Here is a 26,048-nt window from a genome sequence, read left to right on the forward strand (position 1 = left end):
TGATGCACAATGTCACATCACTGATGATTATGAAGAAAGCTTTCCTTTCCGTGTTATCTCCAAATAAAATCTTCTCGTGATGCCAAAGATAGGGAAGAGGAACCTAATAGATGTATAAAGAAAAAAGACTGCTTGGGAAAAAAGACAAATTTTGAATAAAACTAGTATTTCAGGCGGAAATATTAACAGCTTGAATTTAATATTAAAAACAACAAAGGTTTTATTATCCTTCACACTAATAGGTTAAATCAATGGGATATGAGTAAAGAAACCAATCTTCACAGTAGTTTACTGTATATATAGAAGGATAGAGGATAAAAAGAATACAATTTGTGAAGTTAGAAATCAGGATAAACAAAGGGCTCTAAAATGTGCTAAAACACTCTCTAGGAAGTTATAACCTAAAATTTTCTTTTTTCCTCTGGATATCAAACTTCTTAAGAATGAAGTCAAACCAAAGGGGTCGAAGGCATATTTTACAACATCCTGACTTAACCTGTAACATTTTTCATTTGTCTTAGCTTTGACCTGCCTTTCCCACTTCAACATCAGCCCCTAGAGAATGGTATCAAGGTACTGGTTTATCTATAATTTGTCAGGTTTTGTATATGGAAAGTTAACACTGATTTTCTTGGCAGTAACTGCATACCACAGGCTGTAGCTATCTAATTTGAGGATTAGGTATTTTTTTCCTTTCATCTTGATAAACTTGGTTTGGGTTAAAAATATCATTGTTACTTAATTTCATAGATAATAAAGTTATGCTGTTAGATATTTACTTATGTTGTGGGTGAACTCCCAAGGTAAAACCGCAAATGAATTCAGAATTTTTAATTCAGAACAATTCAAACTAATGGAACAATACTTTCAAAACAGAACCCAACTATTAACCTAGATTTTTTTTCATTTGGTGCTTAATAATATTTTAAAAATAATATAAAAATTGTATCTTTATACTAACAGTTAGTTTTCTTATTTGAGGGTAATTAAGTACCTTTCTCCCTTTCTTGAATATTGCAATCTGAAGTTATGTTTTCCTGGGCAACAAAAATGCAAACTTGTTAAAACCAATATTTTAAACTAAAATTTTAGCCGCTTCACTGATACTTTAAATCACTAAGTAAGAAATGCAGAGAAGTCTTTCTGGCTGATAAGAAAGTCAGCCAGGAAATTTTTGATAAGTATTCTTGAAAACAAATACTTGCAAAACAATGGTACTGGTACAGAAAAATTAAGCATTGTCTGACCTTTCCTCTTTCCACTTAGTTCTGTTTTGTAATATGCTAAGTTTTTTCTTTTTCAATGCTAGATGAATTATAAAAATATAAGCAAAATTTTATGATTATATTATTATCATAAAGCATTGCGTGTAAATGGATTGTAAAAATATTTGTTTCTTATCTCCAATCTGAGTAAGTACTAAGTTCAAAGGTGCTAAGTCATGATCTAAGGTCTTGCTAGATGGAGTCCTTCCAGAGTCTGGAAACCAGATCTCCTATTCACTGCTCAGTATTTATCCATGGCAGTACACTGCCACCATCAACTCTCCACGTATTTAGCTGACATAAATTAAGCATTCCAGAAGTGACAATGCTTGACAACCAAATGCATAAAATGGTAAACAATTAACAATCAAAATAAGGAAACAGCTGTTAGTTTCTTTTTATATAAAATTATATCTAATTTACAATAAATGCTAATTAAAAGTATTAACCAATATACATAAATCTCCTTTGCCTTCGTGTCAAATAGCTATGTAGATTGTAAAATTATCTTAAATGTCCAAAGGGATTCCTAAAGGTTTTTCTTTTCTTTTTTCTCTTTCTCTTTTTGGTCTCAACTACGAATCAATAAATCCTTGAGCACACTAGTCCTTTCTACTCAATAAAAGGCAATCATATTATCAAAGTGAAAACAAAGGACACTAACAGGATAGTGAATAATCCAACACAAGGCATTGCTGTGCTAATGGTTATTTCCATTAAATGTAATAACTACAAAACAACCGAACTTGATCTTACAATCATCAATAACCACTCAGATTAGCACATTAAAAGCTTTAATGTGGTCAGGCGCGGTGGCTCACACCTGTAATCTCAGCACTTTGGGAGGCTGAGGTGCGCAGATTGCCTGAGCTCAGGAGTTTGTGACCAGCCTTGACAACAGGGTGAAACCCCGTCTCTACTAAAATACAAAAAATTAGCTCAGCATGGCGGCATGCACCTGCATAGTCCCAGCTACTCAGGAGGCTGAGGCAGGAGAATTGCTTGAACCCGGGAGGCGGAAGTTGCAGTGAGCTGAGATCACACCACTGCACTCCAGTCTGGGTGACAGAGCAAGACGCCGTCTCAAAAAAAAAAAAAAGAAAAAAGTTTTATTGGTTTTAATGTACAGAGTTATGACAATACGTTATTTTAAAAGCAGTGACTTTTCATTTAGGTTGTTGAAAGAATTAAGTAGTAGATGAATAACCATCAACTGAAACCTTAGAAAAGTCACTGTTACTAACTAAAGTATTATGATGACTTGCTGTGTATTTCTCTTATACTAAGCGTACAACCCCATCCCGCTACTTCTTTATTACCTTTTGCCTTCATCTTTGAAAGTATTTCAAGTTAAGTGATGATAAGAAGTTCATTGTTTTAAGAGGTGATTTGTGATGGTCTGAGATAGCAACCCACATTTCATTTACTGCTATCTGTCAGCTCTTTAGGTTTTCCATTAAGAATATTAGAGGAGTTAGTGAAACTTTGCTTTACTGGCCCAGGGTACTCAGCCATTTAATCAAATAGTTAATTAAGCATTCGTATACTGTTTCAGAAAAATACATTATTTTTGTGAGCTACAGATCAAAGGTATATCTTTTTGTATTGAAAATTACATAATTTCTTTGAAATGTTCCTTCTGGTTTACATCAACACTATTAAAACTTTATGGCTAGAAGATCCATTTTTCCCTTACTCAGCTGAAAAACATTTACTGAGTATCTGCTGTGTGCTAACGCTTATGTGTTAAACTGGGAATACAAACTGAATAAGAAACAGTTTGCCTCCACAGAGCTGAGTGTCCTAGAGAGATGTGCCCAGATGTTGCAGTCATAATGCAATGAGAAATGTAATGTTGGTACAGGCTGCTATGGAAGCACAGGAAAGAGGTGCATAACCTCTCTGTAAGAGTCAGGAAAGGCTTTTCTCAAATGGCTGAAGTGAATTCTGTGGGATGACAAAGAGTGCTCAGTAGCATGAAGCAGGAGAAGGAAAGGTGTGCTAGGACTGCATAGGTAAGAGCAAGCGGCCGTGACATTGCCAAGTGGCGGCACAGTGTAGCAATTAAGAGCACACACTCTGAGGCTGGGTGCAGAGGCTCATTCCTATAATCCTAGCACTTTGGGAAGCCAAGGAAAGAGGACTGCTTGAATCCAGGAGTTCAAGACCAGCCTGAAAATCATAGCAAGATCCCATCTCTATAAGGAAAAAAAATTAAAAAATTGTCAAGCATGGTGGTGCATGCCTGTGGTCCCAGCTACTCAGTAGGCTGAGGCGGAGGACTGCTTGAGACTGGGAGGTTGAGGCTGCAGTGAGCCCAGATCACACCACTGCACTCCAACCTGGATGACAGAGCAAGACACTGTATCAAAACACACACACATACACACACACACTATGGAACCCGACAGCCTGGATTCCTCCTTGGGCAATTACTTAATTTCCCTGTGCCTCAGTTTCCCAATCTGTAGAAAGGGCATAATGTGAACACTTACTTTAAGCGACTATTATGAAAATGATACTTTTTGCAGAGCGTACAGTAAGACCAGTTTAAATGTTTACTGTTAGTAGAGTTGGACGGCCAGGTTCTTGATAGCAGTGGCAGAAGGGAAGAAGGTTAAGGCTGGAGAGTAGGAATGGGCCCAGGGATAAGAGGTTCATGGTTAATTCTGAAAAAGAAGCCATAGCTGGATTTTTGGCATGTGAATGATGACCTATAGTTAGCTTAAGGTTTTAAGAAAGAACAAGCAGTCCTGGGGAGACTGGAGCAGGATGCAATATAAAGCAGGGAGGTGAATTAGGAGGTTCTAGAAACTTACTGGATGATGGTATGATAGAAAAGGATGGCTCAGGCACTGGATAGGAAAGATGCCACACTTTACGATCAAACTGAGCTGAAAAAAGCGTGCTTACCTTTTTGGCCTTTAGTATTTATAGGCACATAAGAAATGTTCAACTTCCTTCCTTCCCTCATGAGACTTTCCCTCCCCCTCACTTTTTTTTCTTTTCTTTTTCTTTCTTTTCTTTTTTTTTTTACAAAGTGAGATGACTTGATTTTGAAAAAAACTGCAACTGCTAAAAAGTATTTAACATAATTGCAGTCTTGCCACTTGGTCTCAAGAGTTTCAAACTTTATCTGAAACCTTGAATTTCAATGACAATATGCACAATTTGGAAGCTATATTTTGGCCTTTTTGCTTTGGTTTTCTTTTCTGAAAATGTGGCAACATTCTGGCTGGCCTTGTTTTCCTCTGGTGTTATGTGATTCTCTGACATCAGCACCGATATATTCAGCCTGACATATGACACTGGTTAGCATGAGAAAGAAGGGGAAGATGGCTGAGTTATGAGCAGGATATGACAGCTAAGCTTGAGACTAAGTGGCATCTGCAACAGGTGTTCCTTGGGACCAGAGTTAGAAAGGGCTTCTTCCTCTATTTTTAAAATATGGGTAACACTTTCACAGCTATATAGAAACTGTGAAAACTACATGCTTGTAGTTATTAGATACAATCAAGATATAATATTTATTATCAGCAGGGTGGAGCAATTCAGTGTCTTTCTTTTTGTTTTCTTCTATTTCTGAATTAGAAGATTCTCATGCCTATGGTAGAGGTCCTGAGATAAGAGGATGAATTTGTTAAGTGCATAAGATTTTGTTAGTTCAATGATACTATATCCTATATGTGTCAAACTTTTATGCCTACAGGACTGACAGTCTTCTCTATCCCTAGAGGATCATTAAACTTAGCCGACTGTCTGGGAATTGACAATGACAGAATAATTGAAAAACCAAACATTTTTTGTTTTCAATATAGGATTCTAAAGCATTCTAGCTATTAAGCAGTAACAAGCCACTTCCATCAAAGCTGAGTAGGCCATGTTTTCCTCCACATTTTTTTTTTTTTTTTTTTACTACTTTTAATTATGTTCAGAACTACTACTAGCTGTTTCCATAACAGCAAGCAAACCGGTGCAGTGAGATATTGGGTAAAACATCATAACATCTAAACCATTTTTCTTACATTATATCTTCGTCTTTGTGACCACCCAATTCTCAGTCCTCACCATTTTTTCTAACCATAGTGTTTGGCAGACACTTGGATCCAAGAAACGTTGGTCTGGATTTGACCCGGTTCTCTAATTTTGAGTCTGCAAACCACAAAGCATTTTTTGAGGGAAAAAAAATTCATTTCCATGTCCAGCAAAATATTACGTGAGTTTACTCACTAATTTGACTCGACCTAATTTTCAAAAGATATATAAAATAGAAAGCTAGTGTTATTCATCTTATTTGCTAATCACTGTGTAAGTCTAATACTTTTTCTTCATTATTCACTGAATTAGTGAAGAGCCAGCATCAGAAAAGAGAAAGTCTACCCTCAAATAGATATATTTATAAAAATTGTATTTGTAAACCAATTTTCTTTATCTTCTTTCTTATAATTAGCAGGCTATTCTACTTGACCCTGGCAAAATATTTTAATTAGGCTATCCATGGCTATTTCAATAAACTCCATTTTTTTTGACATTTCAAACATAACCTTGTGTCATTCATGCCTGCCTCCTACTATTTTAAATGTATAGCATGTTCCAGCTGCAGAAATTACCATGGTTACTTGTTATGCCAATAGTGAACTACAGTTGGCATTTGAAAGTATTGTGCTATCTTGCCTCTGCATTGAAAATGACATCAATATTTCAATAATCTTGATATTATGAATTAACGTGGAAACCTGGAGATACGTGACTGAGACAATTATTGGTCACAGTATAAGAAGTTCTTAGCTGAAATATATTTTAGGGTCTTTTTGGGATGCATTATTCTCATGTTCTCTAAGAGCTCATTTTAATGCCAATGTGATTTTATTTTATTAACTGCTGAATGATTATAATCTTAACCCCTCCTTTTCTTTATGTACTCTTCTTTAGAAATGCACAGAAGTTCAATACTTCTTTGGGTGGAAAATGATTCACATTTAATGTGAAATAATTAACAGAGAACGCAAAAAGTATGGTTTGCTAAAGGTACTCTTGTGTCCAAGGATGGTATCTAGGATTAGGTCAATTGGATCAGAGCCCTTAATTTTCTGCTGACCAGTTGAAGTTTTATTAAGGAAGGTTCTAGTTAATAAACAATTTTCTTTTAAGTTATTGTTTAACCACTCCTGCTTCAGAAAAGTGCTTTAAAAATTATTGGTGTCATTTTTCCAGGCCTCTCACAGATCTCTTAACTTTATTTGTTAAAAGACTTTGTCCTGCAAATCACCTAGTAGAAGAACTCAGAACAATAACACATACTGCAGTATGGAGTCTTTGCTTACCTGCACTGGTGCCTGCACCAGATGTGAGGTCTCCACCCATCAGACCACCTATGGATTAAAGAGGAAGATCAAAACGAGAAAGGCTAAAGGCCCACAGAACAAAACACTTTACCTTTAGCAACCTCAGTATTTTGTCCTCTTGCAATAGTCATAAACTTGTAAAGTACAACCCAAGTCAGATGGCTGACATTTGTTTTACTGTGCCATGCTGTGCTCAAACGTTAAAAATACATTCAATCACTGACATTTTGCAGAATCTTTTTTTCTAAGAAAGTTACATTTTAAAAAATCCAGTCTTTGGTCTCTGCATTTTTATTATTTCGAAGTCTAGGTTTTCTCTAAGCAGATGTTTCATAGAAAGTGAAAGAAAGAGTAAGGTCTACTATATGCTCAGATGACTTCACATTTGATGTTTAGTTCTTTGTAAATATGTTTTATGCCATTAATTTTGTGCAATGTTAATTGTCAGAAATTTGATCGTTTCATGAATCTACCCACATTTACTACTCAAATCTTATTGACTGACACAATAAAACAAATTTTTCACTGGCCACAAATTAAGAAACATATGCTTACTCACCACTAACTTAAGAAAGTATGTTAAAATTTGGCAATGTTTATTTATGAGAGTCAAGATGTTTCAATAAGATATTGAATATAAAAATTACTTTTAGTTTTGAAAAAAACAAGATTCAGCCAAAATAATAATAGTGAGAATATCATCTAGATTTTCTAATTGCCTCTAAGTGATACTCTATAATTATTAGTTGGTTCAAGTTTTGGAAGTAAAAGAAAATGTTTATATGTGTGTGTATATATATGTATGCATATATATGTGTGTGTATATATATATACACACACATACATACTTTTTTTTTTTTTTTTTGTGACAGAGCTTGCTCTGTTGCCCAGGCTGGAGTGCAGTGGGAGGATTATGGCTCACTTCAGCCTCAACTTCCCAGGCTCAAGTGGTCCTCCCACCCCAGCCTCTTGAGTAGCCAGGACCACAGACAGAAGCCAGCATTCCCAGCTAATTTTTAAAAAAAGTTTGTAGAGATGGGGTCTCTCTATGTTGCCCAGGCTGGTCTTGAATTTCTGGGCTCCAGCAATTCTCCCACCTCAGCCTCCTAAAGTGTTGAGATTACAGGAGTGATCCATTGCATCTGGCCTTTGTTACAGTTTAAGAAAATGTTTATTATTTCCAATCAGATAATATTTTGGAAATAAAGTATCAAATTTAAAAAATAAGCATGAGTTTATCAAATAGAAAAGTGAACTGCATTCGAGTATGATCTGAAGGGAATACATGTGGTTACTGAAAATTCATATGAAAACATTCAAATATATTCAAAAGTCAAGAGAATAGCCCAATGAAGTCCTTTGAACACATTTCCTGACTCAAGATTTATTAAAATTTTTTATTTGGATGAATTTAATTGTATTTTCTATACAAAGCTTCTGTAACAAAAATAGTAACACATGTTTGGTTCTAACTGTAAGGCAGATATGTAAGTTTTCTTACATATCTGAGGAAAATTCCTCCATGAATAAACTACTTTCATACAGCTATGTGTATGTAAGATATATTAAAAATTTCCCATGGAGTACTTTTAAAAATATGAAATGCAAATATATAATGGTTTGCTGTATGTGACTTAGAAATACAATTATTTTTGAGCTGCTTCTGGAAAAATAAAGGAATAGTTTTGTTATATTCAATATTCATTGACTTGATTCCTATTATGAATCTAGCAAATCAAGAGAACATTCTTCCCTTTAATGTTCTTTAAAACCAGTATCAAAACAGACACATATTCAATACAATTCATCATAATGTATTTTGATTGTTCTAAGTACTAAGAATGGATGAACTTTTTCTGAGCAATAATTTATTTTTCCCTTGGACACTGCGAATTGAACAACAGCAAGTAAAAGTGCAGAAACAAATTTGGGGCAGGTATACATGTGTTTAATTAGCTTCATTTCTGACTCAGCTTTGTTTTTATTTCACATGTCTTACAAATGATGCTATCTTATATTTTCTTTCTGCCTAAGTCCTTTGTGGGATAAGTTACCATACAAATAAACAAGAAGTGACCTAAATAATAAATAACTAAATGGGATAAATACTATCAGAGAACACAGGGGAAGATTTCACAGAAGTGGTAGCTTGCCAGGAGGAAAAAGGAAAATGGCATTTTAGGCATGGGGGACGAGCAGAAGTAAAAGTGTGGAGAAAGGATATATGACATCTGACATCCTGTTTTTGAATATGTGGTTAAAATATAGCCACGGGAGGAGATAAGTGGCAGAATGAAAAAGATGAATGGCAGATTATGAAAGATTTCCAAAGACATACTAAAGAGTTTAGGCTCTATCATGCAGGAGACCTAGCCCCGGAGTGGATGGTAAGCCGTGAAGGAGAGTAAATGGAAAACCAGAAAACATCTCGTAGATAAAGCAGTGTTGGCTTTGCCAAAAGTGGCCCCTTCCAATGATCCGTTAGCATTACATCCTTATGAGGACATACCTGTGTTACCTGCACTTGGAGGTCGATGTGTTACACCAGGAGACATACTATTCCTCTGCAGAGAAGGGTGAGCCAGTGGCAAAAGGTTGGGGTTTCCCAGTGAGCTGACAGGGTTGCTGTACACCAAACTGTTGTGGCTGGACACTGGGATAGAGACTGGCATCTCGAAGTTGGGAGGTGGAACAGCCTGCAGGAACAGAAAACAAAACATAGGTAAAAGAAAAGAATTAAAAACAGAAGCTCTTCAGGACAGACAGCCCTTATTTTTCCAAGAAAAATTCTACATTCCAAACTACTTGGTGTCTAGAAGACCATTAAGAGCTCTCAAGACATTCAGATCATAAATTGATTTCTTAAAAGTGCTTAGAACTCTTCCTTTGCAACCATTAAAAAACGTTTCACTTTTGTTAAAACAAAGCCCCATTTCATTAGACTCCATTGTCTTTGGATTCCATTCTATTAAGTAGTAATTGTTCATTTGTGATATCTGAATCTGGTGCCAGAAATGACTGCAAGATCAAAGGTGTCTGATTGTGATGACTTCACGGAGAAAAAGGATTAAAATGCAAACCAAAGCCTTTAACTGCTTACTGAAGCATATTTATGTAGAAGTTGAATGATAGAAAATCATCTCCAAGCATGTGCATAGCACATATACCTTAATTATTATGCTTTAAAGTCTGTCTTTTAAAAGTAACTCTAAAGAGAATAGGCATTTTAACATATAGGATTCAACAGAGCATGTATCATTCAATAATTCACATTTTAAAGTGATAGTTTAGAAAACGCTCTGCTTCATATTTTGGTATGTACTGCCACGGACAAATGGCAAGACCTGTGTCTCAATTGTGAAAGTTGCCAAATATTTAGTGAACTGAAGCTGTGTGGATGTCTAATTAGATTAATCCAGGTTTCAAAGATTGATTTTTGAGTAATTATTTTGTCAAGTTAAGCAAAATCATGTTTATGTTTCTGCTGTACTAACTAGATGAACACAGGAACATAATTGTAGCTATTTTTTTTAAGCATTACAAGTAAAAATACTCTTTGAATATAATGCCGGAGAACTCATATGGTATCAAAGCATATGGCATTCTTAATATAAAATGGACATATATATGGAATAAGATTTATAGATGGCATTAAGGCATTCCCTTCGGGGTTCTCAATAAGTTATTGTGCAAATTTAAATGCATATGTTCATAAAGCTCACTTGGTTGGTTTTTTTGGTCCTATTTTGTTTTTACTATTGTTTTCCCTTAGTGCTAACATCCACTTTCTGTTACTGTTTGGTCGGCTGGCCTGCATCGTACATCTCGCTGTGTAATATTTCTCTGTTTATCTTGGTGATGATCATAATACTTTTCTTTGTTTATGTTTATGCTCCCTTATTATTTATTTCCCATTTTTCCTTTCTTCCATGTTCTGGACATGTCAGTATTGACAACAGCAAATGCTTTACATTCAAAACTCTTTTCTTCCATACATCTTTGATTTTTCATTTTTATTTTATATTTACTATTATTATTATTATTTTTAGACAGAGTCTCACTCTGTTCTTCAGGTTGGAGTGCAGTGGTGCCATCTCTGTTCACTGCAACCACTGCCTATCAGGTTCAAGTGATTCTCCTGCCTCTGCCTCCCAAATAGTGGTTGGCACGTGCCACCACGTCCAGCTATTTTTCTTGTATTTTTAGTAGAGATGGGATTTCGCCATGTTGCCCAGGCTATTCTTGAACTCCTGAGCTCAGGCGATCCGCCCACCTCAGCCTCCCAAAGTACTGGGATTACAGGCGTGAGCTACCACACCTGGCCCAATCTGTCATTGTTTTAGAGGGAAATAAAAATGTTCAAGTGATATCAGTAATATGGCCAGTCTTTATTAGGCTGTATCTATTGTAAACAGGGGAAACAATTTTTGGATAAAAATTGACATAATGGAAAATAAATGTTTGATAAGACATCAAATAATGAATTTAGCCTTACATTTCCAGCCCCCTTTTAACAACAAAAAATTAGCATATGCTGTAAAGTCAAAGTCTATAGCATGAATAACGTATTGTATTTCTTCATTAAAAGGCCAAATAAGGATTGCTCTAGCATACCCAAGAAAACAAAGTAAAGTGATTCTACTAGGTATATTCTCCACTTGCTCCATCCAGACCCACTCTCTAGCCCCTTCACTCTGCTGTGTGCCCAGGAGCTGACCCTCCAGACTGCATCACCCAGGCCCTCCTGCCCTCTGGCTTCCCACTGATCAGTGGAGGAGGCACCAGCAACAGCACAGAGAGCAGGAGGGAGCAAGGTCAGGGTATTTTTTTTATAGTGGCATCATCCTTGCTGGGCCACAGGCTGGCTGAGGCTGCGTTTCTCTAGCAAAGACTCCGTCTCTTTTTGAGTTGCCCTATACACATAGATCTTGCTGTGATCTAGTACTGTTCCCCTCCACTTACTTCTTTAGGCCTAGAGATGGCAACAGCTTCTAGGTTGCAAGCCCTAATGTACTTCATTATTCTCTCAGGTTTCCCTTAATTCTACCCATCTGTAAACAGTCCTTTTTAATAAACTCTCTTCAATTACCCTTTAGAGTTTGCCATCTGTTTCCTGCGCAACCTTGGGCCATAAGAGAAACTCTAGATCTAGAACATTGGTACTCTACAGGGGTGGGACTGTCTCCTTAGGGAGCATTTTGGAAATCTGTTGGACTATCTTTGGGTATCACAATGACTGGAGGGTGTGGCTATTACCCTGGCTCAAGCAGTGCCATCTCTTGCCTAGATAACTGCAGTCATGTCCTAACAGATTTACCTGCTCCGGTCCTTGCCATCCTTTGCATTTGCAACCCAGAAATCAGATTGGCCCTTTAAAAGCTTAAGTCACGCCAACACTCCTCTGCTCAAAACCCCGTGAGGGCTCTTACCTTAGAATAAAAACTCAAGATGAGAGTTTTTTCTTCCGGGGTCCACAGGAATTCTAGCTTTTGCCAACCTCTGTTATCTCATCACCTAACACCTTCTGCCTCCCTGCTTCATTTCCATGATGAACTGCATCACCTCCTTCAAGTCCCTGCTCAAAATCTGGCCTTCTCTTGGAAGCCCACCCTGACCACCCTATTTAATCCTGTAATTTGTCCTGCCACTTGCCCATATCCTGATCTCTTTTTCCTGCTCTTCTTTCCCCTTGGTTATAAAATCATTTACGATGTTGGTTAAATAGTGCCCTTTTGCTATGAGGCAATGCAGAGCCTACTCTACCTCTTATTACAGGAACTTAATATTTTTCTTCAAAGGAGAAGTTTTAGGAAGACACTGTACTAACACAAAAGTAAAGCTTCTATTTACTGTATGTTATTTATTGAGCAGGCACTGTGCTGTATAATTGATATACATGATATGATATAACCCTTTAAACATCCCTTGACTATAGATATAATTCTTCCCTTTTCAAACTGGTAAGATTAAGTAAGTGGCCCAAGGTCATCTATCTAGTGACTGAGTCTGTTGCTTTTGCTACCAAAACACTATGCAACACAGTATAAGTTTTTGGATAGAAATAAAATGCTGTAGTAGAAATCGTTCTGTTAAGTGAATAAGGGCTAGATATTAGAAGCTCATTATCTATGGACCGCATAAATAATAAACCAAATGGGTTCTCATGAAATGTGGGTGAGTACCTACACTGGAGTGTCTGAGGTTTTAGGAAAAAAGAAATCTTAAAGATTCCTCTCTTCCATATTAACTTAGAGTTGGTATTTTAAAGCCATCTCTGGGCTACAAATGTTTTAATTTGAATTCACTGTTACTACTTATAAATGTTTAACTGTTACTAGGTATCTAAGGATCTGCTATAAAACTGTATCTTCCCTGAATATGCTCTAGAATGTTGGTTGTGTCTCATTAGAGAGTAAAGCCCATATCCCCTTCACCCCTGGGGTGAAATAAAGAGGATTATTAATAATTATGTAATGAGTTCAGGACCAACCTAACAACCAGGTCAGTGAAAGTCATTCTACTCCTTCCTTTCTCTGACTATTATCCCCAAGAATTAATTCTTCAGTTTCTAGAATTCTGGATCAGAAACAATTGGATGATAATGATTATTATAAAACTACTTTGTGATTGGCTAAGCAGTCAAATATAATTATGGTATCAGAGTATACTTCATAATTTCAAAATTCATAAAATATACCAAGATCATTTGTTTTCTATTTATCTTTTGCTTTGTTTCCTTATCTGTATCAAGAACTACCTATGATAATTTTTTTTTTAAATTTAATTTAATTTTAGATACATGTGCATGTTTGTCACATGGATATATTGCATACTGGCGGGGACTGGGTTTCTAGTGCACCCATTACCCAAATAGTGAACACTGTACCTAAGAGCTAATTTTTCAAACTTCACCCCGCCCTGCTACCTTCCCCCCTTTTGGAGTCCCCAGTGTCTATTATTTCCATCTTTATGTCCATGTGTACCCATTGTTAACTCCCACTTCTAAGTGAGAAGATATGGTATTTGATTTTCTGTTTCTGAGTTAAAGGAACTATCTATAATTTTGAAAGCAAATTATAAACTTAAAAAGGAGCACACTGAGAAGATATTTTAGAGAATCAGAATGAACACTAGCCTTTCTATCAGAAATCTCAGTTACAGTCCAGGTTATGTAATAAATTGCCATTTAACCAGGCAGGTCATTTATTCTCCCTTGACCTTGATTTCCTTATCTAAGGCATGAAATGGTTGTATCCATGAAGAGACAAAGCAGCTCTAAACATTTTAGGGAAAGCAAATGCTATAATCACATATAAATATTTCCAAGAAATTGGCATTATTCTTTTTCTCTTTGACTTTTCAAAATTAGGAAACTTGAAAGCATCTACATTTAAACATTTTTTTTTTTTGTCTAAAAAATGAAAGCCAAGAAGTAGTTAAAAACACCAAACTTGCAAAGACTTCAGGGCCAGACTCCAACTTTTACAAACACTCAAGATAGGAAGAAAGAGAGAAATTTGGGGTGATTAAATAAAATGCTGTCAGCAGAACTGGCTATGTAATTTGCAGGACCCAGTGTAAAATGAAAATGTGGGGGCCTTTTTAAAAAAGTATAAAGAACTTCAAGACAGTGACAGCATAGTATTTAACCAAGTGCAGCCCTATGAGAACAGGGCCAAGTCGAGGGCCCATGAAGCCGGTCCCAGCTTTGAAGGACACAGACATGACAGCTAAAAAACTTTTAGTTTTTATCCCTGAACAAAGTGATCATGGTTACTGTAGTGAGTCATAATTGGAAAAGTATCTGAACTCTTCTCCAAAACCCAGTATTTTCCCAAACTTACCACAAGGAAAAGTCCAATAAAAAAGTCAAATAAAATAGTTTAAGTAAAATATTTTTAGTTAATGGGCCCTCTTTTATTTAATGCGAATGATTGAACTGAATCTTCCCCCCCACCCTTTTTTTTGCCACTAATGACACCTTTAAATTTTGATTAACCATTACCAGCTGCTGGGCCCTAGTAGAGGAAAAAAAAATCATACAACTCTGATGACTTGTGAGGACCAGTTGCTTGTTATCTAAATTCCTTTAAGGCTGCCTGACAAGTTTATCATGGACTTGTTCATTCCCTCTCCATCCCTACTCCTCATGACGGCTAACTTCTCAGTCCTTTTTCAAGCACCTGCTTCCCCCTTCCCTAATTAACTATAGAAGCTAAACTAAATATATTAAAAAAAAGAAAATAGCCAGGCGTGGTGACTCACATCTGTAATCCCAGCACTTTGGGAGGCCAAGGCAGGTGGATCACTTGAGGTCAGGAGTTCCAGAACAGCCTGGCCAACATGGTGAAACCCCATCTCTACTAAAAATACAAAAAGTAGCCAGGCCTGGTGGCAGGCACCTGTAGTCCCAGCTACTTGGGAGGCTAAAGCAGGAGAATCACTTGAACTTGGGAGGCAGAGGTTGAGGGGAGCCAGGATCACGCCACTGCACTCCATCCTGAGGCACAGGGTGAGACCCCGTCTCAGAAAATAAAATATAACTAAATAAAAATAAAATAGAGGTCATTATATGGTCACCTACTCAGCATCATTCTACCCAGCTACCACCTTAGCTACACCTGGCTCCATCTGTAACACCGTCTTGTTTAGGTCCCATCCTCCTTCCCTTCCTTGAGAAGCTTGGTCATTTTATCTCCATTGTACCTGTATGTTCGATCTTTCCGTTCCTCGAAGCACTTCTCCTCTGTATGTAAATAATCTCAAGTGCTTTCATTTTAACTTCTCCCTTGATCCTACATACAGCATTATTTCTCTCTCTTCATAGCACATTATTTTGAAGAAAATATATAGTTTCTTTCTACTTACTCCCTTCCCTTTTACTCTCAACCAACTTGCACCCGCCTCTCATTCGTTCAGCCCCTTTCCTAACTTCTGCTGGTTCCTCAGACGGAGGTGTTTTCTCTTGCTGTGAAGCCCAGCATGAACCATGGCAAACCCAGCATGAGGAAATGCTGGTCAACACAGTTCCAAATCACCCATGAATTATTTCATGTAATTGAGGAATATGGGCATAAATTATAGTATACCAACAGGTGACTACAATATTAAATTTTCTGTTTTAAAAGGGAAACTCTTCAAACCGGGTCTTCGAAATAGAAAAACAGTCTTGTAATGTTTTTAAAGAGGTGGAGACACTCTCTACATACAAAGGGCAGAGTGTCCTTGCCCTGCTGTAAATGTTTTAGCAGCTGTGGAAACTTTCAACAAAATTGACTTCCAGCAACTCAGAGCAATGTGCAAAAACTGGGCTTTTCATCGTGAAGACTGAAGCACTTACTAAAGAGATGGAGACTCTGTGGCATAGCTCAGAGCTGGGTGGCTCCTTCTCACAGCTCTGCCCATAAACTCTAATGTGGTTTTTCAGCCCCTGCCACACACCGCTGCACCCCTTAAGATATCACGTATCTTGATTTTGAACTCTTTACATAACAGGCTGAAATCCTGTGAGGGAATGCAGGTGTGTATCACATGTCCCTCTCCCTAAAGTATGAGAAAAATGATGATCCAATGTGCATTCCCCCAGGACTTTAGGGGTTAAAACTCCACCTAAATGATCACCTCCATTGAGTGATCAGCAGTACTGCATATATCTGTCTTTATTTCAACTGTGCAGGGGATTCTTACTGTCTGACACACCTAAGGCACTCTGCCTTAACATCCTACACTCACAAACCTTACTGCACAGCTGCTCCACACCAATGTATTATATAGCAAGAGAAACTCAGACCATAAGAACTAAAAATTGGCCCAAATGGCGTGGCGCAGTGGCTCACGCCTGTAATCCCAACACTTTGGGAGGCCCAGGCGGGTGGATCACCTAAGGTCAGGAATTCGAGACCAGCCTGAACAACATGGAGAAACCCTGTCTCTACTAAAAATACAAAATTAGCTGGGCGTGGTGGCACATGCTTGTAATCCTAGCTACTCGGGAGGCTGAGGCCGGCAGAGGTTGCAGTGAGCGGAGATTGCACCATTGCACTCCAGCCTGGGCAACAAGAGTGAAATTCCGTCTCAAAATAAATAAATAGATAGATAGATAGATAGATAGATAGATAGATAGATAGATAGATAGATAGATAGATAGACAGATAGGCCCAAAGGAGCCGTTTCTCTTTTCCTTCTGGGCAAAATAAAATCCCAATGAATATTTTATCATTTAATAATTCTGGACATAACAAGTATGCATAGCTGCATATAATACTAAATACTCCATTTCACAAGGTGCCCACTATGAATGTGTGCATATAATACTCAGTTTTATGAAACCTTTAAGAATTTACAGCACTTAGCTTTCCTTCATGACACAGTGTATTAAAAATTCGGATTCAACAAAAGTTCTACTGCTGACATTATTTCATTTAACAAAAGAAGCAGGTATTTATGAGGACAGAAATTTTAATATGCACACACATTTTGTAAATAAGTTTTAAAGTGTTCAATTTAATTCAATACAGGTTTGAGTGTGCAGCTACTATGGTAAAATATCAATTTATCTTGTGAGTGAAGTTGTGAATTTGGCCTCGAGCTTTGTCCCCACATATCTGCACTTGTAATCACCAAAACATATTTTCACTTCAGTCTCTCTCAATTTTCAGGTTTAGGCTGATTTGCTAACTTACAAAAAATGAACTTTTTTCGAAAGGAACTGATTACCTACTGAGGAGCTTGTATATAATTAGGGTTCAGACACTAACATTAGTTATTCAGAAGGCATGTGAGCCTTGGGTTTCACCCCTTTATGCCACAAAATTAACATTATTTGATTGATGACAGAATCTAACAAAAAGTACGCACTTTCCTCCTATATATGTGGACAAAAAAATAATACATGCAGTTATTTCTCTTAAATATCTGGCAAGGCATATGATTGACTGTTAGAATTTTTTTCATTTGGTTAAAACAAAAATTAGCCAAATGTTAAAGCATGGAAAATGTTGATGGCAAAGCGGATAATATTCTGATAAAGCTTTAAAATCACCCCAGCACACAAACATGTTGAAATCTTACCATTAGGTTTCATGCAGTCTGTTCCCTGCAGCGAGCATTAGCTTTAACCCTTCAGTGCTGTTGCTGAATTTTATGTATAGTGAGAGGGGCTGAAGTTTTATTCAGAAATCACCTTTTATTTAGGTGATGATTGTCAGTTTACATTAAAGAATTGCTGACCCACTTGTGTATCAGCTCTCAGCAAACAATGTATAATCTTACGTATTTTATGGCAATTCTCAAACTTGCCTGGAAGGAGGTTCCAGTGTTTTACTCGTGTATTGTGATTTGCGTGGACTGTGTGTTTAAAACATTGTGTAAATTCAGGGTGTGTCTCATAAATCTTTCTCTTCCTGCTGTGAACTGTTCTACCTCAGAATGAACTTTTCGATGGCAACTCCGTTAGATTACATAATCTCAGCATCTTTTAGGGTTTGCTTTCTAAATGAGCTGCCCGTGGAATGAGATGGCTATTTATCTGTTTGACTTTCGGAAGAGTCTTAGAGAAAGCCATCACTGAGAGGGTTAAGGTATGTTACTGCAGCAGTTATCAGCAGACCAGCCATCTACCTTTGGTACTTACAGGAATTTTATGACTCTTGATCATATTATCAAATTCTTCATTAATTTTTTTGTATTTTTCTTCAGTGCGTGGGGTGAGTGCATAAGAGGAGTCGGGATCGGGGCTTTCACAGCCTTTGTTTTCTTTCTTGTTCAATGCCTGCCAGGTTCAGAGAAATATCAAGAGTAAAAAAAATGAAGGGTGTTCCGAGTACTTACACACAATCTTTGCCTGCTGATCATTAGATCAATATCTTCATTAATTTTCCTGTACTTGTCCTCAGACTCAGGGCTGTGACCTACTGAATCGTCCGCATCGGGGTCTGGGCTGTCACAGCCATTAAGGCCCTTCTTTCTCAACGTCTGAAATACATAATTCAGAAAGTTCAAACCTAGACAAAGGCTGTAAGAGACATTCAGGGGCATTAAAGAAGTTCAAGCTGTCCAGTATTTCAGGTTATTACATATGCTTTATTCTATTAGGGAAGAGAAACCACAGATGAAAACTGAGTCATTTCAATTGAGTGCTCATCAGCAGTTTAAAAAAATAAAAGCAAAAGATTCCTCTTGCAACTAAATTCAGTCAACGAACAGAAGGTATAAGGACTCAAGTTTCATGATGCAGAATTCATATGTGCTTCAAATATCTAGTGAAAGACAATTACAGCAGAATACAATTAAAGTGGCAAATTGCAACACTCTCTTCCCACAGAAAAATTAGAAATCAGGACGTTACTCAATGATTTCTGAACCTGTGATGATGACAAAAGCAGAAATGTTGGAAGCAGATCCAAGTGTGAATTTAAACTAATGGTTTGCATTAGTCGTGTCCTGCGCCCACAGCCTCCACTTCTGATGTACTTGACAGCTAAAGGGTAGAAGAGAACATGGCTAATATCCCCACCAAGTATAGGTGAAGAATGCTCAGACACTGTGCTTATGTGGAGAACTACTTTTGTTTGTTAGGGTTCCATATATGTGAAAATCTTATCAAAATTTGTAATACTGAGAAGGGCTCTTCCTAAACACAGGTGGAAAGAAAAGTGAAAACAGCTGAGCTGAGTAAGGAAGACGAAGGACTCTGAAAACAGGTAACCAAGTCAGTAACTACCAAACTAGCCAGGGTTCCTCCTAGTTTTTCAGCTGAGTAGGAATCGCCCTGAGACTGACACATGAAAGTAAAATGTCAGTGCCTCATCTTGAACCTCCTGTTTCCTGGATGTGGGTCTGATCTAGTCTCAGCCATCATAGAATAAATACTAATGTAACATTGTAACAGAAAAAGTATGAGTTAGGAGTCCTGAGTTTTACTTGTTTTTTTAAATTTGAGACAGAATCTTGCTCTGTTGCCTAGGCTGGAGTGCAGTGGAGCGATCTTGGCTCACTACAACCTCTGCCTTCTGGGTTCAAGTGATTCTCCTGCCTCAGCCTCCCGGGTGGCTGGGTACATCATCATGCCCAGCTAATTTTGGTATATTTAATAGGCACCGGGCTTCTCTATGCTGGCCAGGTTGGTCTCAAACTCCTTGCTTCATGTGATGCGCCTGCCTCAGCCTCCCAAAGTGCTGCCATTATAGGCTGAGCCACCACACCCTGGCCTGCTTTTTTTTTTTTTTTTTTAAACTAATGGTTGTCAACGTAATTGTATACAATTCAATTTACAGAGATAATGTTATGTTTTTAGAGATCATAAAACTTCTGATTAATCATACAGCTTGCCATGTTAATTATTAATAGACTAGCAACATTTCTGAATTTTCCTGGTACCACCAAGATCCGTTATAAAGAGATGCATACCTAAGTGTTTCTCATTAATGGAAAGTTCAGCAGAGCTCATCTTTATTAAAGACAGAATTCACATACAAATAAAGCAAAAGCTGCGACATCAAGCTAAGGAATTCAAAGCTGAGATAACACCCCATCTTTAATTCATGCAATTGGGGAAAATAAATAAAACAACATGAGTTAAAAAGGGGGGTGGCAGTCTTAAAAATCTAAACTCCTTGGCTCTTACCAATGTGTAACAAATGGAACATTATTTAAAATTAGTTTCTGAGGCACTGAATATTTTCACTTAAAATCAAAAATCAAGAAAGCTATCATTTCTAATATATCTAGGATACACAGTGGCTCTGTAAATATTTATTAATGTTATAGTGGTATCATATAACAAATAAACATATGGTTACAGCTTATTATGTGGTAAAATGTTTGAATATTAAAATGAATATTTTGACACAGTATGATAAAATATACATTTACAATCTTGGGGAATTTATAATTGGTGGGGCCACCTGTCCCCTTATCGTTGATCTACAGGCATCATTTTTCATTCATAATAAGTACTTTTAGAGACTTTCTACCACAATACGATAAAGAACATCACAATACATTGGAATAATAATTTTATTTACTAACTTAACTTCTTGTGCTTCATACTCTTTTCTTATTATCTCAACTACAAGAACATTCTTCTGGCTGATAACTGTTGTATTATGATGTGTTTCTGCTTTGATCTCCGCATATCTTTGAGCTTTTAAGAATACTTTCTGAGTGTTTTGCATTATATTCCATTTTTCATTAGAATTCATTTGTATAGAGAAAAATAGGTAAGATCAAGAAAATATTATTTGATAGTTTTCAAAAGTTATCTATCTATATTTCTATAAGACATGTTAAAAATATTCTTTCCTTCTCTCTCTCTCTCTCTTTTTTTTTTTTTTAGAGACAAAGTCTCTCTCTGTTGCCCAGGCTGGAATGCAGTGTGGCACGGTCATAGCTCACTGCAGTCTCCATGTCTTAGGCTCAGGCAATCCTTCCACCTCAGCCTCCTGGGAAGTTGGGACTACAGGTGTGTGCCACCACACCTGGTTAAAAATTATTTTTGTAGAATCAGGGTCTCATTATGTTGTCCAGGCTGCTCTTGAACTCCTGGACTCAAGTGATGCTCTTGCCTCAGCTTCCCAGAATGCTGGGATTACAGGCATGAGCCATGGCACCCTGCCAAGAATTTTCTTATATAAACCTTTAATTTAAAGCCTTCCATAATGTTAATTTATAGTCTTATCTAGGCAGTAGATTTTTCAGTGTGCATCCAAATCTTTCAACCAATAAATCTTATTATAAAAATTATAGTTGTTTTGATATGCAGATTTCTGACAACAGAACGCAAGGGTTAGGAGAGGCCTATCAACTGTCATTACAATCCATCTGGCACATACATGTGTGCTAAATATTCTCACAAAGCTTTCAGGGGGTAGATATTGTGTTTGGTTTATAAAAATTCAAACATCAATTACACTTTGTTGAAAGATCTTCACAAATATTAACCCATTATCTCCACAAGTCTTCCATGAAGAGATTAGATAAACCTATGCCAGGTCTCAAACGTGATGGCCAAGGTCAGTCAACGAGTATTTGCCTCCTGCCTGGAGACAGTGTGGGGCCCGCCTTTCCCTTGCCCGTTTTCCCACCTGTGTGAAGTGATGGGTGCAGACTAGATCTCTCTCAGTCATATGTAACTATAGTAGTACACTGGATACTGAAATAAATGAAGTAGAAATTGGCTGGGCATGGTGGCTCTCACCTGTAATCCCAGCACTTTGAGAGGCCGAGGCAAGCAGATCACAAGGTAAGGAGTTCGAGACCAGCCTGGCCAGCATGGTGAAACCTGTCTCTACCAAAAATAAAAAAAAAAAATTAGCCGGGCATGGTAGCGCGTGCCTGTAATCGCAGCTACTTGGGAGGCTGATGCAGGAAAATCACTTGAACCCGGGAGGCAGAGCTTGCAGTGAGCGGAGATCACGCCACTGCACTCCTGCCTGGGCAAGAGAGCGAGATTCCATCTCAAAAAAAATAAAAATAAAAATAAAAATAAAAAAGTAGAAATTAAAAAAAATTAGGCTGAGGGAAAATTTCAAGTATGAAAATATAGCTAAAATATTGATTTTCTTAGATGTCAAATTTTAGTCAAGACTTGGAGTGTATATTGGTCAATAAAACCCATCAGTTTATGAATGAAAAAAACCAATTAGGTCAGCAGCTCACTTTGTACCTGAAGAATTATATAAACTATTAAACAAACAAGGCAGGTGGCATGGAGTCACAAAGGAAATGGCAGTGATGAGAATGAAAAATGTGGCTCATTTTCTCCCGATACATTCTTCTTGTTATCTGACTGCATTATCTTGCTATGAATATCACCCGAATCTAAGTAATGATTCAAGTTAAATTGTGTTATTTAAAAAAGAGCATTTTGAGATATACAAACACAAAACTGAAGAGCAAATTAATATTGAGTTCCAAATTCCCATAATCACATAACCAGAAAGAACATTGAAAAAATGTTCAAAAATATTATCCTCAGCTGAGTGCTTGTATAACACATTTCTGCCAAGAACAAATGATTATGGTGGAATTATAAAGCTCTGAAAATGGAAGTGATGGCACAAACTTGAATATCATAGTGTGAATGTGGAACTATAAGAGCAGTTTTATCTTTATTATATTAAAAATCTACAGCTGTTTAATGATAACAAAAGAATTTCTGTTAGATTCAGCCAAGTCTGTCTTCATCACAGTAATGAATAGTCGATATGAACGAAAGGGCTGACTAAATGGATAAATAAGCATTATTCCTTTGGGCCCTTTTCTAGCAAAATCAAAATCTCTGCTGTTGGACTTTGAAAGCTTCTCTGATCTTTTACAAGTGTCACTGGTCAGGTAATGCAGGTACTTCAATTGTTATTCTTTTACAGGGGCTAGAAGTCCAAGATGTATATATTGTCTCTCAGCTGACTATGTTTTGAAAAGATTTATTCCCGTATGTCAAGATAAGGCAAGAGATCTCCTAAAACCACCAGCTTCTCTTCTTACGTATCTAAAGAAACTCTTTCCTCAGAGAACTCAAGTAAATCTTAAGTAAGCCTGTATACTGAAGTCAGTTTTCCACGTCAGAGTGACACTGTTGAGGTAGATCCATCAACTACAGAGGCTTCTGGGATATTTTCACAAGACAGCGATTGTCATACTGTGAGCTGAGAACAGCCGTTTCCTAGAGGAGTAATTAGATTGACAGAAGGTGACATATTCCAAGCAATAAATGGGAGAAAGAGTCCAGACAGGTAATCCAAAAACCACGTGGAATCTTTCCTCCCAGACATGTGGACATATGGACCCTGCATTATTCCATTTGCTCATCGGAAAAACTTGAAATACGTACAAACTGATGATGATAGGTGACAGGTGCTTCAAAAATTCTAATGAAATAGAATTTCATTAGGGGAACAGATTCTATTTCGTTACTGAAAGGAATATAAATGAAAAAGAATGCCACATGGAGCTCTCATTTCTTGTTTTAGGCATTATGTTATCAACCAGAAAATCCTTTTCCTATGCAGTGATTAAAACTGATTTTTCCCTTCTTAAATACTATTTTGTGATTTACAAATTTTTTTCCTTTTATTCTTTCAAAAATTATCTCCTGTTAGTATAAAGAAATAAGTAAATTATTGACCTTTTTCAATTATATGAAATTGTATTTTTATATTAATGCTATTTATGTAAAATTCAGCTTTTATTTTTCAGAGAACCAGTAACACAGACTAAAAGCTTTCAACTACTCAATTTCTTTTCATGTCTGCAAATCTCAGTCCTCGAGAATGTATATTTTCATCATCATCCTTTCCCTGTGCCTGCCCATTCCACAGGCAGAGAAACCTGGAGAAGCCCCCAAGTTACTCCTATTAACCTTTGTTAAAAATTCAAGTAATCACACTTTCTTGCATAGGTAGTGTGATCTTTACTTCAGAGGGTTAATGTGTCAAGAACACATGCAGGAATTATTACTATTAGTTGCATGAATGTCATGTTCACACAAAAGCCAAGAAAAAAAAGCATCAACTTAGAAAAGGTAGTTTCCTTTCCTCTGATCCTAAATCACTTTTTGCTTGTCGTTCACAGCTTTATGAAGATAAGTATCTACTCTTAACAAGCTGAATAATCTTTAGAAAGTAGTAAATTCACGTAGGAATAGGAAGTGCAGTTGAAATGAATACTGCCTATAAATGGAGTTTCTAAGAATATTTCCTAAAAGTGTTTCCATATTGGTGTGCTGGTATTCATGCTGCTGCTGCTTCCTGACCCTTTAGTATCTACGGAGAGGTGGTTTGAGGACTGAGCCCAGTGACTTACTTCATTTAACATTTATTTGGCAAATGATTATTGAAAACCTACTATGTGTCAGATACTGTTTTGTGCACTTATGTGTTAGGAATGCAGCCAATACAAATTTAAAACTAAAAAGCTCTGACCTGACTTATAATATTGTATGGTTTTTGCCTTAGGTTGGGGGAAGATTAGATGTCAAGAAATTTCCCCACAAACTGTAAGCATTGTCTATACTATCTCTCCCTGTAGTACCATAGTCCCTTTTCTTTGTTCTTATTCTAGAAATGAATTAATATATGAAATACATTAATATATTAAATTTAGTATAATCAGCAGGTAAACTTTAATTAGGCAAGCAAATCATTTCCAATACAGAGTACGAAAAAATTAGATTTTACCAAAAATTATTCACTTGTAAAAATTTTCATAAAAAGATGGAAATATAAAACCATACAATACTGTGTTCCTCTAGGTTATTTATTAATGCTCATTATGGCCAGATATCAACTTCTACTGGGGAAGGGATGGATAGAGTTGCAGATTGTCATTGTTTTTATTTTTATATGCTTCCTCAAAAGATAATCTTAATACTGGAGCTGAAATTTTTTTCACTGAATCATTTTCATCTTCAAATAATGGAAATAAAAGACACACTAATTAAAGCTCTGAAAGCCTTTTCATGTATTGAACACAAGGAAACATCCACCAACTCTGTTCTAAGGGCCACAAATTATTTGACATAAACATTCAAATCGTGCTAATTATTGATACTCTAGTCTGGATGAGAACACCAAGCATCATCTGGCCCTTCCTCATGCCCACAGCGGGTGAGGAATAACGGTGCATATGCTGCATGCCTTTCCTTCTGCATCCCTGCTCAAGCTGGGCTCTCCTTCAGGAATGAGCCCACCAGTATCTGTTCCTCCTTCAAAGCTCAGCTGACACATTGTCTCCTTTCTTTAGACTTTCTGATCACCAGGGCTGAATCAGTTTCTCCTTCATTTATGCACTCATTTTATTCTGCACATCTTCCCATTATAGTCTTAATCACACATTATTGACTATTTATGTGTTTTTCTCCCACTGCTAGATTGAGAGGTCCTTAACAAAGCACTTTGCTTTATTCACTTTGGCGTTTCACCATAGAGCAGGCTGACCTACTGTAGGTGCTCAATAAATGCTAGCTAAATGAATGGAACACACATTTCCACTTCAATGTTAATGTATGTGGAGGTTTCTTGGCTTGCCTGAGGCTGTCTGGCTGGCTGGAGGCAAAGGCCGTACTAGGATCCAGATCCCTTGATACATATTTACTAACTGCTACTATATGTCAGGTGCTGCCTGTGGTCCTCCGGATGCTAAGATGATTTTTCTGGACATTTGATAAAAATGATTTGTTTATGTGTTTTTCTTCCTGCTACCATGAGCTACTAGAGGTTAGAAATAGTTTGTCATCTTGTATCACCAGAACTCAGCACAAGGCCTGGCAAGTGGTTGGAATGTACTAGATATTTGTGGCACTCATGACAAACTGAAATGAATAGATGAATAGAACAGAAAAGAATATTCAAATGTTAGAGAGAGGAAAATTAGTCTCAGTACAGTATTTTGCAACAGGAATTTCTTTTTTTTCCATTCATGTTACCATTTCACACTATGT

General features: G+C 37.0%; 1 protein-coding gene across 21 annotated transcripts in view; it reads right to left on the reverse strand.

Moving 5' to 3' along the window:
• The window catches only part of MEF2C (myocyte enhancer factor 2C), a 163,079-nt gene that overhangs the window by 23,531 nt on the left and 113,500 nt on the right, over nucleotides 1-26,048 (reverse strand). For 14 of the 21 annotated variants that reach the window (XM_023215027.3, XM_023215025.3, XM_023215035.2 and 11 more), the window contains exons 4-6: nucleotides 18,440-18,583; nucleotides 9,120-9,306; nucleotides 6,590-6,637 (exon numbers count right to left, since the gene is read on the reverse strand). In XM_023215027.3, the coding sequence (XP_023070795.1) occupies nucleotides 6,590-6,637; nucleotides 9,120-9,306; nucleotides 18,440-18,583 (379 nt within the window). Of the gene's footprint in view, nucleotides 1-6,589; nucleotides 6,638-9,119; nucleotides 9,307-18,242; nucleotides 18,381-18,439; nucleotides 18,584-26,048 lie in introns of all 21 variants that reach the window. The other 7 variants (XM_023215038.1, XM_023215036.1, XM_023215040.1 and 4 more) reach the window with 2 other exon arrangements.

The sequence above is a fragment of the Piliocolobus tephrosceles genome, chromosome 4, assembly GCF_002776525.5.
Source record: "Piliocolobus tephrosceles isolate RC106 chromosome 4, ASM277652v3, whole genome shotgun sequence".
Taxonomy (NCBI): Eukaryota; Metazoa; Chordata; class Mammalia; order Primates; family Cercopithecidae; genus Piliocolobus; species Piliocolobus tephrosceles.